The sequence below is a fragment of the Eulemur rufifrons genome, chromosome 9 (assembly GCF_041146395.1).
Source record: "Eulemur rufifrons isolate Redbay chromosome 9, OSU_ERuf_1, whole genome shotgun sequence".
In the NCBI taxonomy this organism is placed as follows: domain Eukaryota; kingdom Metazoa; phylum Chordata; class Mammalia; order Primates; family Lemuridae; genus Eulemur; species Eulemur rufifrons.
In genome coordinates, this window is record NC_090991.1 from 23,562,355 (window position 1) to 23,585,283 (window position 22,929).

Sequence of the window (22,929 nt, forward strand, 5' to 3'; positions counted from 1 at the left end):
CGTATACTCAAATCTCTACCTAAATGACCAGTTGGTAGATTTCTTTTGTTTGTTTTATTTTATTTATTTTTTTTTTTTTTGAGACAGAGTCTCACTCTGTTGCCCAGGCTAGGGTGAGTGCCGTGGCTTCAGCCTAGCTCACAGCAACCTCAAACTCCTGAGCTCAAAGGATCCTCCTGTCTCAGCCTCCCGAGTAGCTGGGACTACAGGCATGTGCCACCATGCCCGGCTAATTTTTTCTATATATATAATGGTGGATTTCTTTTGGAAGTGAGCTTTCTCTCCAGAAACCTACTCTTTTTCTCATCCATTTGACAGACAAACTATCATGTGGCTCTTCTCCTTCTCCATTCCACCTTCAAACTCTTACTGTCTTTCTGCCATCTAATTCATCCCTCTGTTCTCCATTGAGCCCTATACTTCAGCAAAGAGTGTTCCAGTGTTACTTCTGGCCATATCTCAGTCTCTTTTTGGCTAAATATCTTTTCCTACCATTGGTAGCACTGTCCCTTTGCCCCAATTTTTGCTTCAGCAAACCTGATCACTTTGTAATTTGTTGGATATAGAGAGGTTTTTGGTCTTACTAGTGGATAGTCTTGAATCTGACTGTGGCTCGAATGAAAGGCTTTTCCCTTCTGCCAGCAGTATGTCACTGGCCCCTTGTCCACCCCAAACCTAGTCTACCAGCTGCCAACTAGCACTCCAGTTTGTCAGTGACAGCAATGGCAGTAAAGGTGGGGAAAAGAAGTTATAATCCTGTGGCTGTGTGTTAAGAAACTGTATTTTGGAACGCTCAAATATTCTTGGTCACATAGGCACTGGTTCTGTCTCTCTAGAGATTTAATTCCACTCACCCTTGGATATATTCCTGGAGAAACATTTACACAGTAATATGTGCTGCGCCACTTAAAATTGTTAATTGGAGATTGAATTACTTGTCAGCTTTTAAAAATGTAGTCCTCTCAGGTCAGGGAGGAGGATGTTAGCAGCACTGAGTAGATGAGCTATTGCATTTTTTTCTTCCCTTTCCTCTTTTCTCCTTCCCTTTTCCTCTCTCTCATCCTTCCTCCTTTTGTCCCTATTTTACCACTTTTTCCCTACTCTCACTATTCTTTCTCATATCGGTTCTCTCTTTCTGCTTTAGGAAAACCTTTATCAATAACCTGGCATATCCCGGAGTGACTTTAATATCTAGAATCATGGATGAAAACCAGTGATGACAATTGCTCAGTAAATTTACAAAACCCCTCCTCATATCCTCTTGAGAATGGAAATATCCTAATGAGAAGGAGGATCGTGTGAGGACTCAGCTTGTATAGCCTAATTTTTAGATGCAAGAGGAATCTTGTACTCCCTGCTTCTTTAAATAGAAGATGCCCTGACCCACCGAGGATTGTTTAAGAAGGGGGGAAAGCAGCAGCAGATTTCATTTTTTATTCCATCATCAATATGCATCATTATTTTTCACATCTTCAGCACATGATTGCAAATATTTGCCTATAAGTCTAAGGTTCTGCAACACTGTGTATCAGGACAAAAGCAATTTTTTAAAAATTGAGCTAAGTTGCATCTATGAAACTTGGAAATCTCAATGCCTGTGCTGACAAATATCCTGACAAGTAAATACTATACTCATTCAGTATTACATAGTGATTTCATTTGCACAAAACCTCACAATGCTCTGCCACTTCAGTCAAACGTCTGGAGCACTGGGGAAAGGAAGAACGTGTTTATCTTGATCTCCAAAAAGGGATTTAAGGGAGAGAGCAGGCGGTATATTAGACTGTTTTCATTGCCTGTCAGCTGCGGTAAACCTGAGCTGTCTGCAGTGTCTCTAGATAAGCAGCAGCAGCAGCAGAGGCCTTAGCATGTATGTATGACTGCATTCATTTGTACTTATGTATCTCAACATTTCTAAAGGCTACGTAGCATCTTTGGTGGAGCCTTTAACAATTGTGTCTCTGCTAATCACCAGCTTTTATGTGGTGCCCTTAGTTCTCATGTCTTCCAGCTGCAATAAATGCTGGATGAAGCTTAAGTTTATATTAAGAATGGGTGAAGATCTCTTTCCTCTCAGATTCAGCCGTTATTCAATTCTGTCAGGGTGGCACTCTTCAGCAGAGGACCCCAAGATGGTGCCAGATCCTAATATTTCATGGTATTGCTTCTCCACTTAGACCTGGAGGGCAACAACGTGGGGCCTCAGGAGAGTCTCCTCCGTTTGAATGGCTCCTGTGTTTAAAAGGTTATTGATGCTTGTTGGACAGATAAATTAAAAGTTTGTATCATACAGTAGAAAATGTGAGAGAAATGATTTGGGAACTGAAACATGACAATCAACTTGACTAATACAGAAAAGCGTATGTTGAGGTTTAAAAGAATGATGAATGAAGCTCACTTACTTCCTGAAAATATATTGATGGGAGGGTTACTTACCCCAAGTTTTTCCGCAGAAGGTTGGTAGGGAACATACTGAGGAATAAAACAATGGTTCTGTGTGTGGGGGCTCTTTTCATCTTCCTAGATGCTGGTTAGGGTTTGTGTAAGTTCCAGCATGATCGTTTCAGAGCTAGGCAGAATGGATTTTGTCCTAGCCCAGATTCTGCTTCCTTGGTTGGAGCTTTTGTTTTGAAGTATTCTAAAATCATTAAAACCACTTGAGTCAGCAACGACCCCTATAAATCAGGAGCTATTGTGTGTGCCCTCATTCTGCTGGTGCACACTCCAAACACGCGGTCATTGAAGATGAACTGGAGGGTATGCTTTCTCTTCACCGATTGGTAGGTAGCTATGATTGTTAGCGTTTGTTTGTGGTTAGTGGAGCAGATTTCGTTTCTGTGCCCATCCCCACCCCAATCCCCACCTCCCAAGATAAGGCTGGTCAGAGAGGGGTATTTGGATACTCTGTTAGCCTATTATGTAATTTTTCTCTTTAGTTTCTGAATTAAATGAATCTTCTCACATGACAAACATTTCTTTAGCTCAGAAATTAATGTTCTTGGTTGTATTAAGCCCTGGGTGGGTTTCTTGTGAACCCAGAGGAGAAGAAATTTAGAAATACTGTGCCTTTTTAGAACAATGCCAAAGAATCAAAACCTGAATCTTAGCTTGTAAAAGGAAGATGTGCTAAGTTATCGAATTCTTGCTCCTACCAAGTTTGTCTCCCATCATTTGGTAAAAATGTAGGGTAGGATGGATAAGTGCAGAGAATCTCTGAGAGTAGCCTGTTTCTGGATGCTCTTCTCTCTGAAATGAGAGGGCGAAGGTGTGTTTAAACAGCTAAGCAGCTCTTGGTCTGCTTCAGTCCCTTTTTCCAAGCTTGGTCCTTCATCCGTCCATTACTAATTTTCGAGATGTGTGAGATTCTAAGTGGTTGGACATTATCAAGTACTAGAGATAGGAAAGAAAATAGTGTTTCTGAGTAGAAAATGGCCCCAGTTCTCTCTTCTCGGCCAAGGAATACTAGGCTCCTGACGTAGATTGTGAATATCAGATATTCAGGGTCAGCACACTGTCTCCTTTTTTATTCCTTTTTCCCCTTTCCAATTTTATTTTAATAATTAAAAATACTGCTGATCACACTGAATGACTTCTAGCAGAGAGGCAGTCTGTCCCAGAAGGACCAGTTGTGGGCCATCGGGTTTATGACGACCATAAAACCAGAGCGAGATCAGAGCACGGCCTCCCTGAGTGACAGGGTTTCTGCCTCCGCCAGGGGCCCCCGTCAACTGACTGCTTTGGATATTTGTTTTGGTTTGGATTTTTTTGTTCTGTTTTGTTTCCTGATGCGTGTGTGAATGTGCGTGTGTGCACACATTTAAAGATATAAATGAAACAGGTATGTAATGCCCTCTGCCTGTTAGAAAGACTAAAGCCATAAAAATAACAAACGGCGTGTATTTGCTAGAATGTCAAAGTTATGAGTTTATTTTGTAATGATGTGCTCCTGCCTTCATGAGGTAAACTGGCCGTGGCGGAGGTGTTATTAGTAATATGGACTCAGTGGAGCAGAAAGCCGAGTGACCGAGAGATCAGTGTATCAGTCAGAGAGAGGGCAAATGGAAAGAGACAGCAGGAGAATGAGAAAAGAGCCGCAGCGCCTGGGCTGAGATTAAAGACGGACTGGGAGGAGGATGGGAGCCCAGTGGTCAGATATGGTCTCCCCTGTTCACGGGGCTCCTTCAAAGGAGTCGCCAGCATGTTGCTCAGCTTGGGGTTGCTGGTAAAGGCTTGTTCTCTGTGCTTCCTTATCAAGGAAAACAGTAATCCGAGAGCAATTTTGCTTTCCATATTCCTTTCAGAGAAGTCTCTTACGCCCTTCCTAGCTGAAGTTAAATGGAACCAGGGCCAGCTGGGTCACACTGAGGTTATTGCTTTGGTCACCAACTTCCCCAGCCTTTGGAAGGTCTTGATGTAGGGGCTGACCTAGCATGTAGGGGAAACTCTCAAAGCTCCTAACAAGAAGAGGCAAAATGGGAATACACAGGTAGAATTTGCTGGCCCTTAATTTGTTAGGTTCTCCCCAGAGAGTGAAAATTAATAAAAGTTAGTAAGGAAGAAATGTTGTGTTGTCGTTATTTTTTAAAGGAGAGAGGAAGAAGAAAAGGTAAAATACAGTAAGCGCTCTACAACTGTTTAGAGCTCTCCAGGGCTACCATAGATGACTGGCAATTACTACACACTCAGCAGTTTGCAATAGTCAGTGATCAGGCTGCCCAGCTTCCATCTGCTGGGTCAGAAAACCTCCCTCCCTGAAAGAAATTATTAACCAATCTTCAAGGGAAAAAGAAACCCTACAATTTCCAAGTCCAAGAATATTTTTTTCTTCTTTTTTTCTTCTTGAAAGGAAACTTTGTGGTTTCCAATTGCAGGTGCCCTTCAACCTTACAAGGGTTAAACTCCAGGGATACGCTGGGGACTGAGGCCCTGAATCCCTGAATCCCTCCAGGCTTGGAAGGGAAGGAGGAGGGGAAGCGGGCTTGGGTATAAATCACAGCCCTGCACCCAGTACACAAAGAAGACTTGAGACTCAGGGGTTCGTGTATGTACCATGAGTTGCTTCAGGATTTTGCCTGCCTTGGGGCTTTTGTGTGGGGACCAGCTTTAAAAATCAAATGCAAGGGGAAAAAATAATCCTTTTTAAAAATGAGAAATCCAAGCCCCAACAGAGTTTCTTTAACTGAGACTTGTCACTAAAGAGCGTTGCAAGTCAGGCATGTTACCTTTTTTGTGTAGATGCACAAAAAGAGCTGCACATGATAAGGTAGTCTGTGCCTCGGGGTCCCAGCCTCACTCACCACTGCAATTTCAGCTGAGTCGAAGTATGCTATGCATATCTGTGGCAGCTAATAGAGAGAGAGAGAGAGGCTTGCTGGTTTTTAAATTGCAATGGTATATGTGATTATTAAAAGCCTTTTTTGTTTTCTAAAGTTTTCTTCTTAGGAAGAAGGTTCAGATAATCCTTCAGAACAACCCACAGAGGCTGGGATTTCTGTCTTGTCGAGCAAAGAACCCATTTTATTGAGAATTATGAAACAGGCTATGCCTTTATTTCTGTAGAGACAAATGTCTTTTCTCTCGCGCATTTCTCTAGGTCCTCGGGCGGGAGGTATACACCTCCAATAACCAGCTTGGAGGCATCCAGATCATGCACAACAATGGGGTGACCCACTGCACCGTTTGTGATGACTTTGAAGGGGTTTTCACTGTCCTGCACTGGCTGTCCTACATGCCTAAGGTGAGCCCTTGCCACCCAGCACTGACATAGACTGCAGCACCTGTCACTTCCACCATAGCTCCTTGCCTCTGTGTTTGAGGTCTTGTCTTTATGGTGGAGGAATTCTTTATGAAATATTTCTCTGAAAACTGTTGGTTTCTCTTCTACCTTTAAAATGCCTTTGGATTTCATCAGTTAGGCTCCTTTCTAATGTTTTCCAGCCACAGAAGTCTTCATGGCCCATCGAGGCTCAGACACCAGCATGTGAAGGCTTCCTCCTTATTGTGGGTTTTGTCCTTTGTATTAGCCGTCCATCCCTCTAGGGACCTGCCCAGAAAGCATGGGCACACTGAAAACAAGAGTCAAATGCACCACTTTGTGCCAGGCTCCTAAATGAGACTTGAGACGTGTACATGTTCCTTAGGGCTTGGCAGGTAATTGGGATGCTTCTAGCTGATGACTGGGACTAGTGGGTGTAATTCTGTATGTGACCCCCGCTGTCTCTGTCCATAGCTATTGTTGCTGAGTTGGAGTGTAGGACTGTTGTTCACTGACTGCTGTGCTCTTTCTCTTCCCATCTCCTTTCAGAGCGTGCACAGCTCAGTTCCTCTTCTGAGCTCCAAGGATCCTATAGATAGAATCATCGAGTTTGTTCCCACAAAGGCCCCGTATGATCCTCGATGGATGCTGGCAGGCCGTCCTCACCCAAGTACGTATATGTTTGAGGACCCTGTGGTATCCTGGCTCTCAGCTTTTAGTCTTCCTTTCAATCACTATCCAATTCCTGCACAATAGTATGTGACTAAGAAAACAGAGCTAAGTACCTAGAAATGAGAAATATCTGAAAAACAGCTCTCTGAAGAAAAAGGTGGGGAAAACCCTTCATGAACAAATGAAAAATAAGTGAAACGAGATTTACAAATCAGCCATTGAGTCAAGCAGTGCAGTCACTATGACATTTCTTTTGTTTATTCTGTTGTTAAAGCACTTATTAATGAGTTTGAAGACTTTAAGACAGTTCAATGTAAGCCATAAAATCATGGAATTATATTAGCCAGGCACAGTGGCTCACGTCTGTAATCCTAGCACTCTGGGAGGCTGAGGCAGGAGGATTGCTTAAGCCCAGGAGTTTGAGGCTGCAGTGAGCTATGATGATGCCACTACACTGTAGCCCAGGCAACAGAGGGAGATGCTTTCTCAAAAAAAAAAAAAAAAAAGACAAAACAGAAAAACATGGAACTATAGGACTAGAATCTTGGGTCATCTAGTCCCTGTAATCATATGGAGATTAATCAAGTCAGTTTTAGGAAATGTCCTTGAGACCCTCAAATGTCGAGTGTGGGTTTACTCTTCTCAGCAAGTATTGCTGAGCACCCACCCTGCATGTGCCCTTCTTTTCTTTTGATAGACGTCATAGTATTGGTACTTGCTTCAGTTATTAATGTGAGGTTACTTTATAACATCATTTATTCATAAAGATATTGTCCAGGTCTTTTAATTATACAGATATATAGAGTGAGAACAAGCCCTCCCTCCAGGCTTATCTAATGTATCCCTTTGTCTTTGGGTTGATTTTACCTCACTTTAAAAATAACAGAAACAAAATCGGTAACTCCATGTAAGGCAAATGTAAGTTCTCATTTTTCTCATTTGTCAGTCCATTTGGCTGTTCCAGCAAACCTTGCTTATCAGAAGGTTCTGTTTTGGAGTCCCAAATCCTCCTGCTACATTTTTAATCTATTTTTTCAGTTTGTGTGAGGACGTATACATTCTTTTTTGCATGTTTATTGCAATTATTTCAAAGAAAAGCTATACATATAAAAGTAGAATGGATTGCAGAAAATATTTCATTCAATTTAAGAGTGATTGTGATTTTGCTGGAAGAGACAGAGGTCTTCATAAGGAAGCCTTAATAAACCTTTATGAGTACCCACCTGTAAGCCAGGTGGGACTGTAAAGCACGTCCACATACATTAACTTATTTGAGCGTACTACCTCTCATAGATAATGAGAGAGAAACATTTTATAAGCTCAGAGAAGTTGAGTGAGTTGTGCAAGGTCACACAGCTATTCCTTAGGAGCTGGGGCATCCATCATCTGAAGCCAAAGCTTAGATATTGTAGAAAAAACACCAGAAAAATATTGATTATAATTTATAATTTACCTGTTGTCTCTAATGCCTTTTCTTGTTAATCTTAATAAAACTAAGTAGTTTTTCTTAAATAGCCAGAAAAATCACCATAATAATCTTCCCCCCACCTCTTATTTTTATACTGTGATTATGGTAAGAACTATGAGCCTAAGATACCTATCAGCCTTAAAATCCAGGACTTTTCGGAGAATGCAGTGGGCCTCTTTGCTTCTAGATTCAGAACAAGACTCTGAGTGTTCTGGAAGATAAGAGGACCCATCTTAGCTGGCTTCTAAGTTCTGTGTCTGAACTGGATATAATCTGCTCTTTCAGGACTGTGAAGCCCAATGACAACAGCCAGTGATTTCCACTCCCCTGATCAATACGTAAGGCAGGAGGTTTTTAAAGAAGAAAACATTTCCATTATGAAATTAATTTTGTAGTTTCAAGTCATTGTTTTTTAAGTAAGAATCATAAAATGATCTGAGCATATAAAGTTAAAATTTAAATATTTTGATGGACTTAGAAATTTGGCTTAGAAATTTCATCAAAATTGAAGCCCCTCTTACATGAGGTGAATAGAAGCATGTGTGTGTGTGGGTGGGCATCATCCTGGCTGTTATTAATGAGATCCACAGAACAAAATGAAATTTGTGATAAACTAAGTTTTCTGGTTTTTGGATAATATTTTTTCATTGACTCCCTAGTAATTCATCCTGCTGTCTATGTGCAGCTAACACTCGCTCCCAAATCGAGTGACTTCAGATTTTAATTTAGTGGAAGCGTTAAAGAAAGCAGATGATTCCCTGTGATAAGTTAAAGCAGATATCTTCTAGGTGAAAAGTTAAAGTCATTTATTAGAGGAGATAGTGCTGTGATATTCTTCAAACTGACGCCCAACACGAGACTGGAATCTAAACTATCGGCTTTGGGCTCACGATAGAGAGATAATTTTGAAATGGATGATCACATTTTACACTGGGGCCATAGAGGCAAGGAATGTAGAACACAGTAATTACAAGTTTAGTCTTGATAAAACACTCTCCATCCTGTTTAAGTCAGCAGAGGTTAGCTTGCTTGGATCTCTACTTTTAATTGGTTTTGGACTTCGGTTTTTAAGGGGTGGAGGGCCATGTTCAAATTAGAAGAATCACTGAGAAACCGTGAGCTGAGAGGGCAAACTAAGAAACAGTTATTTGCAGAAGCTTTTATGGGGCCTTGGTCAAACATTCATACCTGTGGAACAAAAGTTTTTTTTCTTAAACTAATATGTTAAAAGTTGTGTCTCACTAGTGAAGGAAATTCCATGTGCAAGGGAGGTTAATGATATTAAGTGTGTGCATCTCAACCGTTATATTTTTGCTTTCTATCATGGCCTTTCTCATAGAAAGATTATACTTTGTGAGCTGTAAGTAAAGTAGATATATCTTGTTGCTTTTCTAGCAGAGAAACTGAGTCACTTTCCTCCTTCCACCCCAAATTTGGGTCCTCACCTAATCGTTAAAATACTTACCATTTGGCTGTTTTCAGCTTTCCATTAAAAGAAAATCAGTGAAATCAAACAAAATTGTAAGGCAAGTTTTAAAATAGAAAGAGACATTTTGAAAAAATCCTTAATGACTTGGCTGCCTTTTGACAAATGTTGGTGGTGTCTTGAAAAAAGCCAAGTTATTTATTTAAAAGCATGCAAACTCTCTCTGCTAGCTGAACCCCATCGTTTAACAATAAATGATGCTTTTGCTGATAAATGATTCTTTTTATGCAGACTAGCAAATGAAACAGGAGATGATGTCTGAAGGCAGATGAACACTCGGCTGCCTAATGCTTACATCTATTATAATATGGTTAAAAACAACAAACTCTCCAAAAAAATCCCCCAGATCACCTGAGATTCGTCAGTTCCAGCGCATCATCAATGGATTGACTGTCTTTATTCTCTTTGTTTTCCTTCTCTTCCTTTTGTAGCCCATAAAGGTCAGTGGTTGAGTGGATTTTTTGACTATGGCTCTTTCTCGGAGATTATGCAGCCCTGGGCACAGACCGTGGTGGTTGGTAGGGCCAGGTAAGAACACTTCTGTTTTGGAAGCTCTTTTTCCTCTCAACTAAAAAAAAAACAAAGGTAAGGGCCATGGCTATATAGATTTTTGCCAGTAATGCTCTCTTTGTCTAAACTTTCTAAGAATGTTGGATTATAGCCATGCCCAAGGCAGCATATCTGGAGTGCTGGTTCCCAGAGGTCATTCCATGTGTCACTTAATGATGCATTTAATCTGAAGGCTGATTTTGACAACATTTCCCCTTTATAATGCTGCAAGAAAAACTCTTTAGAAGCTGTAAAGCCCAACTACAATAGCCATAGCCCACCAATGACTTCTCATCCCCTAAAGAGCATTTTCTCTCAGAAGCAGGTGACAAGTGAATAAGAGACTCATCTGCCTCTCTGTGTAACCTGAGAGAAGTTCTTCCTGGCACCAAGATTATTTAAGTGACAAATGCACTATATCGGATTATAATCAGATATGTATTGGAAAAAAAAAACCAAAAGGCTACCTAAAACAGGAATGAGTGAAATAAGCTGGAATAGGTTGCCGGGATACCTATATTTTTCAAGTGGGAAATTGAAGTTTCTATTAAATTTTAATACCCACTCTAAGAAGTGCTTCACTCAACAGCAAGCTCTGTGCGAAATAATCTGTAGCGCTCGCTATAACGAGCACCTGCCAAGGCTGATCTTAATCTAGTTCTGCACCTCAGAGACATGCTGCTGAGGGACCCGCATGTGGAGCTCACCTTCCTCTGGGGGCAATCAGTTTTCTTTATCTTGGTGAAAAGTGGCACCTGTTCAAGATTCTCAAACATGCCACATTGGGTTGAGATTTAGATTCTAGCCTTGAAAATAATTCTAGGCTTTGTGGTTCTCTCTGTACAGCAGGTCAGCAGGCCTCGTGCTGCCAGTGACAAGGAGCCATCAGATGGCAAATCCCGCAGATAGGGTCTTCCACTGTGACTCTGAATAGGAGTCGGGCCTGGAGTCAGCTCAGACTGAAACTCTAAGAGACCAGCTGCCTGTTTTCTTTCGAGACTCAGGTCTTTTACCTCACCCCAGGCTCCTGGGTCCCAGTGAAAATTATTCTTTGTGCCTGGTAAAATTCCCACTGGGGAGGTGCAGGTGGGGGATGCACTCGAGCAAGAGCCCTCCTGCCCAGGCCCCAGCAGCTTGTTACATAGAGTCCTCACATCACACTAGGACCAACTTTTTTGAGAATTTGTCTCTGCTTCAGTTTTCCTGTCTGTAAAAAACATGACAGATTTTAAGCCTCACAAAACCAAACCTTTGTTAAGGTTTTTGAGATCCTCCCAAGGGAAATGAGGGAATAATACTTTACACTTATGATTAGAAGAATAGGGATTGCCCTGCGACCAAGATCAGTCAGGCTTGGCTTTGGTTAGCTCCGCCATTGTTTATTGCAACACTCACTCTCCGACTTCCTCCTTTCTTTCCATCTGATGAGTTCTGGGCTTCTTACTCCAAACACATACACATGCTCACAAGTATATAAAACACAAATGGAGCTAGCTTCTTTCAAAAGCAATGGCATTTTGAGAAATAAATATAAATGTATTCTTCTGGGATTGTTACTGTAAGTGCTGCCAAAACTCATCTTTGGTATGTATGTTTGGAATATGTGTGCTATTGGCTGTAAATTGTCTTTTATTATTCCATGGCACCTTGTCCAGGGACACACTATAAAACAAGATGTAGCATCTTCATGTGCTAGCCTGATAAAATTTATATGAAGTATAATAGAAAACAGAAGTTGTTCTGAGCTGTTTTCAAGTTCAATAAATAACTGTAATACTCGGATAAAGATGTTCTTTATTAGGTCACATGGGCCCTAATATATAAGTTATAAGTTACCGATTTAGGGTGGCTTTTGCAATTACAAGTTTCCAGTTGGATTGTTAATCATTGTGAACAGAAATATTTCTAAACCCTCCTGTGTACCTCTTGCTCATTGTCTGGTTGTCTAGAGGGCTTTTGATTCTGATTCAGTGCAGGCAAGTGACAAGGGGGTGGGTGGTCTCCACTCAGGCCCCTGTCAGGCGTCTTGTGATGACAAGAATCCATTTCCCATAGCCAATTTAACAACCAAAGGCCATCCTTCATGGAAAAGTTTGTTATGGAGATGCTGTGGGGAATGAGAGACCATAACCCATCCCAGCCCAACCCCAAGGAATGCATTGGAGAGGCTGAAGATTGAATCACATTTTCCTGAGTAAGGACTCACTCTATACCTTGCATCTTTCTTTCTTTCTACCTTTCTTTCTTTCTTTCTTTATCTCTCTCTTTCTTTCTCTCTCTCATTTTTCCCACATGGAGTATAGATGCAGAGGCTTTGCTCTCCTGAACAGTTTTTTAGATTAACATAGCTTTGAGATTAAATATATACTTCCAATATGGATTTCACCAAGATTACTACTGAAAATTATCCCCCTCGCGTTGCTCTTCTCCAGTGAAGGAGAAAGCTAAGGGCTTGTTTACCCACTTCCCTACTTTTGGCACATATTTTTCATCTTCCTAATAACACACCTACATACTCGCCATCCACATGCCCAACAGTAAGACCTACTGTACCCTCAGATCTTATCTGGAACTATGTTATTAATATTTCATAGAAAACTACAGCCTCTATTCTAGCAAAGCCAGCACTCATTAAAAGTTACTGAAAGCTTTAGGTTCCTACTAGCTTTCAGACCATTTCCCACTATCTTCACCAAAGAGATGGTATAGAATGGACTAAGAAATTTCATTTGGCAGCCCCAGAAGTATGGGTATGTGTATGCACTACGCTGTTGAGTGTAAATGCACAGGCTCCCCCAGCACAGCCCTTGGTTTAAATTTATCCTGTGTTGGAGCATTTCATAATAGGAGTGATGCTGAGGGTGGTTTCCCACCGTATTTACAGAGTAAATACCAAATCCATAGAGTCTCGCGTTTTAAGAAGAGTCAAATTCCTCCCTGTTCTCTGTGTTTGTTTCTAGTTTTTTCCCCCAATGTTCTGATGTGGTATTGGAAAATAAATGACTAGCTATAATGTTGACATACGTTGAGTTCTTATGTGGCTCATTTTTTATCAGGCTAGGAGGAATACCTGTGGGAGTCGTTGCCGTAGAAACCCGAACAGTAGAGCTAAGTATCCCAGCTGATCCTGCAAACCTGGATTCTGAAGCCAAGGTAGGTCGCCTCGCGTACACTGCGCACCTGTGCTTGGAGCTTGTTTCCCTTTCTCAGTGCCTGTGGCTATATCAGGAGCATTGCAAACCATCAATTTTAGAGGGAAGGGCATCAGCAGCTTTGAATGATTACGGGCCACCATGTGCTCAATGTTAAGATGACTCTAGGTGGACCACAAGCTAAATTCTGCCAAAAAATTAAATAGACCTTTACAGTGGTCTTGTCGATGCTAGAAAACAGTCTACTTTTGTTGGGGAGGTGGTCTTATAGAAAGGCAGCCGAGGTAATGCTGAGGGCTCCTTGGTCCCAGAGTCTCTGAGCACGCACGTGGAAGAGCTACACCTAGAATTCATAATGAAGTCTGCCCTAACGCCAAGCATGAACACCACAGTCCCTTTTTTCTAAAAGGGTGGATTAGATTTTCACATCCTGACACCATCCAGAGGCCAGGGAGGAGGCTCTTCAGCAGTGTCACATCAAGTGCCTTTGATTAACCACAGTACAGAAAAAGCTGTGCTAAGCACAGCAGTGAAAGGGCCTGGAGACTATGTACACTTGACCAGCTTTGAAGAGCTGTGTCATGGAGCCATTTAAAGCCACCTTTGAGAAGCCTAGAACGAGGGTTCTTAGGACTGCATTCTTCCATTAGAAGCAGTTAGGTTTCCCTATTTTGACTAAGGAGTTGTGGTGTAATCAGGACTTAAAAAGAAGAGTATGTGACAAGGTCAAAGATCCAGGATCCTTCTTTTTTACTCCAAAGATGATCTTCTTGATGAACACCGCTTTTTGTTTGTTTGGTTTGATTTTGAGTTTTTAGTTTTTAATCAGAAAAATCTTGTTCACCTTGGAGAGATTTCCCCCTCGGACTGTGTCGTTAATTGTGTCTTCTTCTTTGACTTTCCCCAATAGATAATCCAGCAGGCTGGCCAGGTTTGGTTCCCAGACTCTGCGTTTAAGACCTACCAGGCTATCAGGGACTTCAACCGTGAAGGGCTGCCTCTGATGGTCTTTGCCAACTGGAGAGGCTTCTCTGGTGGGATGAAAGGTGACTGGCGTGGCTGTGGGCTAGAGGGCATCACTGATGACTGGGCACCTTGCGGCAGAGTGAGGGAGGGTTTAGATTTGGCAGGACCCATGGGTGTCATCACTCCAGGCTTTGGGGGGATTACGTTCCCTTTGAAATATCTTCTGAGTTGCAACTTGAGTGGAAAAATACAGTAGGTTTCATAATTCTATACAGAATTTCAGAGTAATCTACCAGTGTTATCTAGGTGAGCTACTCTTGTGGATTTAGTTTTCATAGGTGGATGTCGGACCATCCGTCTATGGTGGTCCTGGGGAAATGTGATTGTGCTTGTTTCTGTCCCTCTTTTCTGGGCATACTCTTTGTTGATGTTACTCTCTAATTTTCTACAGTGACCAAGATAGATACTAAAATTAGCATTTACTAGAAGAAAATAAGCAAATTCTGTACCAGAGGCTGTTCTTTATGGCAGTTTGTGATATGTCTTATTATTATCCAGCAACAGCCTTGGGCCTGTGGCTCTACCATATGATACCATTATTATAAATTCTCTGTTCCACGCTATGGGGATTGCTCAGTGATTAGGCAGCTAGTATCACCATTTACTGAGAATCCTTCGGGTGTAGAGCCACTGTGGACAGTACAGGGAGAGCCAAGGGAAACACACTCTGCCTCTTACAGTAGTGAAGCTCTCTGCAACGGCCAGAGACTACGTGCCTGGAAGGTATGTACGCTGAGGAGGATAAACTTCATTCATTTGGGGAGAACTCAGGATTCTGAAGTAGTAGAATGAGTTAGGGGGACGGAAGGAGGGAGGAGCTGGTACTGCTGGAGTAAATAAAGTGATTAGAGAATGCTATGGACAATGAATTCTCACAGGGCACCTAGAAATAGCTTAGGGCAGGAGCATCCCTCACCACTGACGGAGGAAAAGCCTGGGGAAGCTGCTCTTTTATAGATGATCAGGGAGAGGTATTTGAAATATTTGTGAGCAATTTTCCCTTACCAGGCTAGGAAGAGCCCTGTATGTAAAGTAGGTTGATTGTGTTTTTCTTAGTTGAAAAGTTCTACTTTGCCCATATTTGCTGGAGAACTACTATATTTTGCACTTTTCTCAGGGGAGACTTGGACTATACATCCAAATTAATGTTTGTATACTTTTTTAGACTATCAAGGTGAAATTTTTTTTACTAAGATAATAAATCAGTGGAAATATCATGAGAAATTGAGAGTATAGGTTAAACAAGTCAATCCTACACATTTTTATTGAGTTCTGTGTGTAAGGAACTGTGCTAGGCACTTCAGAAGAAACAAAAACAGGCAGAAACAAACGTTGCCTCAAGGAGAGAAGAAAAATGTCTTAAGCAGACTGAAAAAGCCATAATGTATAAACAAAATACCAGGGTGTTCAAAACAGAACAATACCTATATCAAAGTTGTGGGAGGGCCTGAAACTCCTGCATTTATACATATGAGGATCATTCAGCATTAGATTTCATTTGATCCCAACTTCTTTGCCATAATATTTACATTAAGACCTGGGAGAGAATGCAATGCTATACTGCTTAGTTACCTCTCTGTTGGGGGGCGGATTTAAAATGCCCTCTTTCTGATACTACTTAAGGGTGAGTCAGCCTGGCTATTTTATCCTAACTGGAGCTCAGTGTTCAAAAGTTTCCAAAGTGCCACTTCTAGGAAAATCTTCAATCCTGCTACATAACTTGGCTCAGGCCCAGATTGGCTGCTAGCCCTGTAACAGTAAGAACAACAACAATTAAGATTTGTTGAGTTCTTTTCAGTAGAAACTGTGCTAACCATTTTACATGTATTATCTTACATAATCATCACAACAAGTACCTCTAAGGGGTGGGTTATATTGTTATCCTCATTTTACATAAATTAAGGCTTAAGTAAATTTCCCGTGATCATTCAACTAAAAAATGACAGACTGGGGAGAGGAAGGTAGATCTGACTCCCTGTAGCAGAGTTGGCTGATTTTAGAGCCTAAAACCAGAAAGAAATCTACTAGAATATCCCAAGAATGGAACGTCAAGGTTCCTGAAAAAGTTATTATGTACCTATTTCCCCTCTACTTTGGGGATGCCCTTGGTTATTGTGAAAAGAAATTTCAAGAGCTCTCAAGTGAGTTTTTTTTCAATTCTGGTAAAATACACATAACATTTATCATTTTAATCAATTATAAGTGTACAATTTAGTTACACAGTGTTCTGTAACTATCACTACTATCTATACGTAAAACTTTTTCATCATCCCCAACATCAACTTTGTACCTATTAAACAATAATTACCGATTCCCTTCTTCCTGCCACCCCCAGTTAGAAATGAGTTATTGGCCTGATAGAGACGAGGGACAGTTCTGTCTTCTAAATTTTGGAGCTGATGTATTCTTTTACACATCACATAAGACAGGTAAGCTTTGGGAAAGATAGAGATGCCTGTGAAAGTAGGAGGGGGGAGGAACAGCACCTTTCACGTTTACATACAGGTCAGGATGTTTCCTACATATTATCTCATGTAAAGGGACCTAAACCGAGAGCCTCTTGTCATTCTCCACATCCCTTGGGGAGATGTTTGCAGTTTTGGTTTCAATACTGGCTGGGGATTATGCAGGGAGGGAAAATAAACAATTATGCCATCCCTCAGTGCACACAAACACACAGCCAGGAGCCGACTGCACTGTGGGTAAAATGACTCCAAAATTGTGTGTAATGAGTAGGAAAAGATTAGAGACAGCTCTTGCTATGCTGAAAATTGACATTAGTGGAGGGAAAAAAAAAACTCTTTACTAGTCGGCCTAGGAGGTCTAATTCGAGCAGTAAAAATATAAATAAATAAATAAAAGCATGTCAAGATGGTATTGGTGCTTTTTTTCCAATGAGCTCTATCTGGCCGGAAGGCTATTCAGCATAATGCAAAATTAAATTATAAAAACTGGCTGAATATTTAGATGGAAGAGCCATTTGGAAGCAGTTTATTTAGACGAACCGGCAATGACCCACAACAGGGAGACATCAAGCGTGAAATTTACTAGAAATTAGCACCAGGGTCCCAGCCTCAGCATGAATAGCTTGATAGGATGCAAATCCCAGTGATATTAAGCTGCCTCACTGCTGGTGCTACAGGGTCACTCTCAGTTGGCTTTTCATGTTATACTTATTATTTTTTCCTGGGACAGGTTATAAATAACAATAAAAAAAACATTTATTGAAAACTTTAACTGGAATGAAAGTCTATTTTAAAGTCTGTGATTACTTGGATGTTGAAATACAGTGTCAGCTGGCCGTAATGAACTCATGAGAGACATTACGTATATGCAGTCTGTGTATGCCTAATGTTTACCTTCAGCTTCTACCAGATAATCTTGCCCCAGCCAGTAAGATCTATTTCAGTTCTGAGCGTGGGGGACACTGTGGAAACACTTGGCCACTCTTCTCCCTTGTTTGGTACACGTGGCTGCCACGGTCTATCCATGTTGTGTAACAACGAAGGCCTTAGGCAGGGCTGGTGCCTGGGTGCTGAGAACATGCTGCAAAGGCTGTGTGTGATCACCATTCATGCAGATGTGCTTTGCCCAGAACGCTAGAAAACTCCGAGCTCCCACCTCTCCAGTGAAGAACCTATCAGTATTTTCCATTCCCAGTTGCATTTCTCAGGGCCTGAGAATTGACAGTCAGCATATGCAGAGCTTTAAAATTCCCTAGACTGATCTCTAGCCTAAACCCTCTGGGATCCCTCCTCCCCTGCTGTTCTTGGCTGTGCTTTTGCTCCATCTCTTAAATATGAAGGGATTTCAGACAATTGTGTGTCAGATTGTTGCCAAGTATCTCAACCTGCCTTTCAAAATATGTGGTTTGGGGCAGCTGCAATTCAGTATGAACATGTTGAGGGCAAAGTTTATTTGTGTGTTCACTTACATTTTAATAGCCCACTTTTTGGGTGTTTTGTTGTTTGGGTTGTGGGTCTGCTGGTGTTCCAGGTTAAATGGAAGCATTATTTTGATCCAAATTATGTCACCTTTAATGAAGCCCGAGGCCCCCTTTCTTCTCACAGTCTTGGGGCCTAAAGATATTTGGCAACCACATAGGCTAGTAGTGTCATCAGTACAATTTCTGACATTTCTGAACATAGAGGAAATCCAGGCAATATTTAGTAATATGCAATCATTTATTCAAGTCCCTTTTCTGGTTTTTATTTTACTCAGCTATTATATTAGATGGTGGAAAGCAGATTACCTCAGCCTTATGCTCTCTTTCCTAGCAACAAGAATGATGAGTTAAGAATGAGGTCATAGAACTTGGACTTTAGAGCCAGAAAGATCTGGATTTGAGTCTTATCTCTGCTATGTACTCTCATTTAAGCCTCAGTTTACTCACCTGTAACTTGGATATATGAATAAGATGATGCCCTGATGATTAAATGATTTATCTGTGTGTGTATATGTAATCACATTCTCTGGTACACAGCTAGCCGTGATGATGAAAAGGAGGAACCAAAGCCTATTTCACAAAAATAAAAAATGCACACACTCATCTTCATTCCAAGCTATTCGCACATACCATGAAATCAAGGGCTTTTTAAAATTAAATGGATGAAAATACATTATAAATACAGTCTCTCCCCTTCTTTTTGGCAGCTGGATCTGTTAATCATAAATAGCACAAAGATAGATTTTGATGTAGGTATGTCTTTAACAAAAAGAAGTGAGTAAAAAGGCTGGAAACTTTGTCTGCACTTACCTCTACCTTATTTTTTTCTTTTTCAGGTAAAATGACTTTTTGTGCTGTCTTTTATTGTTTTATTTTCTCCTTTTATCTATGCCTTCCGTTTCTTCTCGATGCATGATACCATTGAGGGCCACTCCTTTCTGTTACTTGTTCTGAGACTGTACTCTTGGCAGCACTGAAAAATGTACTGCTAATTACACAATTATTTTATTATGTAGCACTGGTTGAAATATCCACTAAAGAATTAATTTAGTTAAAATAATTTGAACTGAGCAATTATTTTCATAACCACAGAATTAGCGTAAAGCGCTTAAAGTCCTTTATTCTCTGCTCTTCATACAGCAGTTGTGTAATTAGCAGTAAATTTTTTTGGTCTTTGCTTTCCTCCCAAAGGAATAAATGTCTTTGCTCTGATCATATATACAGAGCGTATAACCATACACATTCCACACAGAGTAGGGAGTGTTTCCTGGGGCAACTTGGAATGTCGAAGTCTTCACAGACAAGCTAGGTTGGGGCAATGGAGCCTGTGCTTTGCCGTGAACTGTGCTCACTGATGGTTTGTATAGAGAGCCATTTTTACTTTAGAGAAGGTGGCAGTTTAATTTGCCAGTAACCACAATGAAAGCAATTTCTATTTGGTTTGCTCTTAACTTCCTGAAAAATGCTTCTTTGCCATGGATTTCCAGAATTGATTTATTCCAAATTGAGATCCTCTCTTTGATAAGAAAGTTTGAACTCAGTTGAACCTGTTATCTGGTGTTTAGAAAAGATCCATTGTGGCTCCACTGAAGTACTCATTAAACATCTGGACTCATAAACCTAAAACTTTAGCAATGTTTAAACTTCAGTGAGCTGGGAAATAGGAAGAAGTCCATAAAAACTTGGGAAATAAATAACTGATCCAGCTTTCCTTATTTATGCACCAGCGTCCTTTTCTTCAGGCTGCTCCTGGCCTTGGGGGGATTACAATGAATGAATTTGTATGATATTTCCTTTATTTTGTAAAATTATCTCTCATTGTACCCTATAAAAATGCAACTGATAAAGAATTAATTTTTTTCTTTCTCATATTCTTTTCAACGTGTGTATATGTTCATTCATTTATTCATTTGGCAATCATTTATTGAGCATCAGCTACGTTCAGGCACTGGGCAGGACAATGGGGATACAAAGATGAAAGATAGTTTTTTAAGATAAAATTTTTGAAGGATCCATTTCCATTAGCTGCACATTCTAAGAGCTCATCCTATGCTAAGTATGACAGGAATTGAAAAGAACTAGAATAGGTCCTTCCTTCAAGAAACTTAATGTAGTGAGAGAGATCACATATTGACATGAAAAATACTCAGTGTTTGTAGAGCAAGTGTGAATTAATGTGGTGAAACCCAAGTACAGAAGTTCAGGAAGGATGTAAAATGGAAGTGCAATCCAGAAGGCTTATACACTGTATCTTGTGAAAGTGCATTTCTCTGTTGCTGTCTTGTGCTTTTAAGATCCTTTGGCACCCTGAGTGGGATACAGGTGGAGATTCTAATCCCTTTAGTTTTCATGGTGGCCAAACAGGACCCTGGCCATGAGCAGCCTCTTCCTGGAAGCAGAGTGTGCCATACAGGTGTTATCTACGTGTGCCATGATGTGAACAATGTTTGGAAGCACTGCTTTGGGGAGGATAAGTTTTACGTTTTCTAATTTATCTCATTCTCCGTAGATATGTATGACCAAGTGCTGAAGTTTGGTGCTTACATCGTGGACAGCTTGCGGGAGTGCTCCCAGCCTGTGATGGTTTACATCCCTCCCCAGGCCGAGCTGCGGGGTGGCTCCTGGGTTGTGATTGACTCCACCATCAACCCACGGCACATGGAGATGTACGCTGACCGAGAAAGCAGGTAGCGTGCCTTCTGTGTATTCATTCCCTGCCTTTAGGGACCTTCCAGCTGTTGGCTTCCTCCTGGAGAACATTATAACCTAGAGAACTTTATTTGAATCTGTCCATTCCCAAAGGACTCCAAGGTCAGAAGAATAAGCTTGCTAAACAAGTGTCTGCTTGCATGAGAAGGAAACCAGGCTAGAGTCAGTCTTTCTCAGTGTAAACCCCGATCCCGGATTCTTTTACCATGAAGTCCTCTCTTCCAGACACCCCTAAACTGAGAGAGACTCTCTCCTCCTATTTGTTGTTCAGATATGCCTATTCACTATTTCTTTCTTAGGTGTGTGGCAGAGGGAGCTTAAAGTGAGTTGGAGTCGAAAGACTGAATTGTCAGTCTGAAAGTCCAAGGTTTTAACCCAGCTCTGCCACTGGCTAGCAAGAAACCTGGAGTAGTCCTTACTCTCCCTGGGCTGTGGGCTGCTTCTCCTTGTCAATGGAATAAACTGCCTGGTCACTGAGGTGCACCACAGCACCTGCATTGCACGTTCTCAGGTCCAGTCATTTTATTGGAACATTTGCTTCTCTTTTTCCCCTTAGAATTCAGCCTTCTACTTCAAAAGCTGCTTAGGAGGCCAGGGACAGTAGCTCACACCTATAATCCTAGCACTCTGGGAGGCTGAGGCAGGAGGATTGCTTGAGCTCAGGAGTTCAAAACCAGCCTGAGCAAGAGTGAGACCCCGTCTCTACCAAAAAGAAAAAAAAAAAAAGCAGCCGGGCATTGTGGTGCACACCCGTAGTCCCAGCTACTCAGGAGGCTGAGGTAGGAGGATCACTTGAGCCCAGGAGTTGGAGGCTACAGTATGATGATGCCACTGCACTCTACCCAGGGTGACAGAGTGAGACTCTATCTCAACAACAACAATAAAAAAAGATGCTTAGGAGAATGTGGTAGCTTTAATTGTCAAATCACTAGGCTAGAATTCTATACTAAGGGGTTTATTATTTTTAAGTCCTAAGCTGGCCCTGGATCTGATATCAGATCAGAGACAATTCCACTTCAGACATTGGAATCAAACTGTCTGGTTTCAAATCCACCTCTGCTATTTGCTACATTTAGACAAGTCTCTTAACTTCCTGTGCCTTAGTTTTCTCATCTGTAAAATGGGGATAATAGTACCTTACCTCATAGTAGATGTAGACTGGGTATAAGGTTGTTGTGAGAATTTATACGTAAGCACTTAGAACAGTGCCATGTACACAGTAAATATTAGCTATAATTTTTTTTTAAAGAAAAAAATTTTTTTTTTTTTTTAAACGTGTTTAGGCCAGGCACGATGGCTCATGCCTGTAATCCTAGCACTCTGGGAGGCCGAGGCGGGAGGATCTCTCAAGGTCAGGAGTTCGAGACCAGCCTGAGCAAGAGCGAGACCCCGTCTCTACTAAAAATAGAAAGAAATGATTTGGACAGCTAAAAATATATATAGAAAAAAATTAGCCGCGCATGGTGGCACATGCCTGTAGTCCCAGCTACTTGGGAGGCTGAGGTAGAAGGATTTCGTAAGCCCAGGAGTTTGAGGTTGCTGTGAGCTAGGCTGACGCCACGGCACTCTAGCCAGAGCAACAGAGCAAGACTCTGTCTCAAAGAAAAAACAAAAAAAAAAAAACCAAACGTGTTTAGGGCAAAGTTTCTGGTGATAGAACATCATTAGTATACACTCGAAATAACCTGGAGACCTTTCACTTTGCTCATTTCCATAGCAGTGGGCAGAATGTTTTACCTCCTACTTGGCCTGAGCTACTATGTCTGATCAGAGTCCTACCCACAAGCTGACAGCTGTGGTATAGACGATCAGCATTGACCCCTCATTATACAGCCTGAGTTCCCCTAACACTGTGCCTACAGTATTTTTTTTTTTTTTCCTGGAAAATAATGTGATTCCTGTTACCCTTATCAGCTATAGGTGGTGGAATCTGTATTCTTCTCCCTTTGAGATGGAAGTCGACTGGTGTGGTAATGAGAATTATTTTAATTGCTTTTTACAAGGCCTTTCTCATACCTCACTTAGACACTTCTCTGGTGCCTGCTTTTCTCCCTGGGGTGACTTCTATGAACCATGGGTGGGCAAAAGCATAATGAAGCTATTTCCTGGTCTACAAATTGTAACTGGCCTCATTCTGTTGTCTCCTTCCTTTAAGGAGCCTCTATT

General features: G+C 41.3%; 1 protein-coding gene across 2 annotated transcripts in view; it reads left to right on the forward strand.

Annotated features, from left to right (window-relative positions):
• Positions 1-22,929, forward strand: part of ACACA (acetyl-CoA carboxylase alpha) — a 233,382-nt gene that overhangs the window by 186,398 nt on the left and 24,055 nt on the right. For both annotated transcript variants that reach the window (XM_069482312.1, XM_069482311.1), the window contains 6 exons: positions 5,594-5,737; positions 6,305-6,425; positions 9,813-9,909; positions 12,987-13,083; positions 13,993-14,128; positions 20,564-20,741. In XM_069482312.1, the coding sequence (XP_069338413.1) occupies positions 5,594-5,737; positions 6,305-6,425; positions 9,813-9,909; positions 12,987-13,083; positions 13,993-14,128; positions 20,564-20,741 (773 nt within the window). The remainder of the gene's footprint in view (positions 1-5,593; positions 5,738-6,304; positions 6,426-9,812; positions 9,910-12,986; positions 13,084-13,992; positions 14,129-20,563; positions 20,742-22,929) is intronic.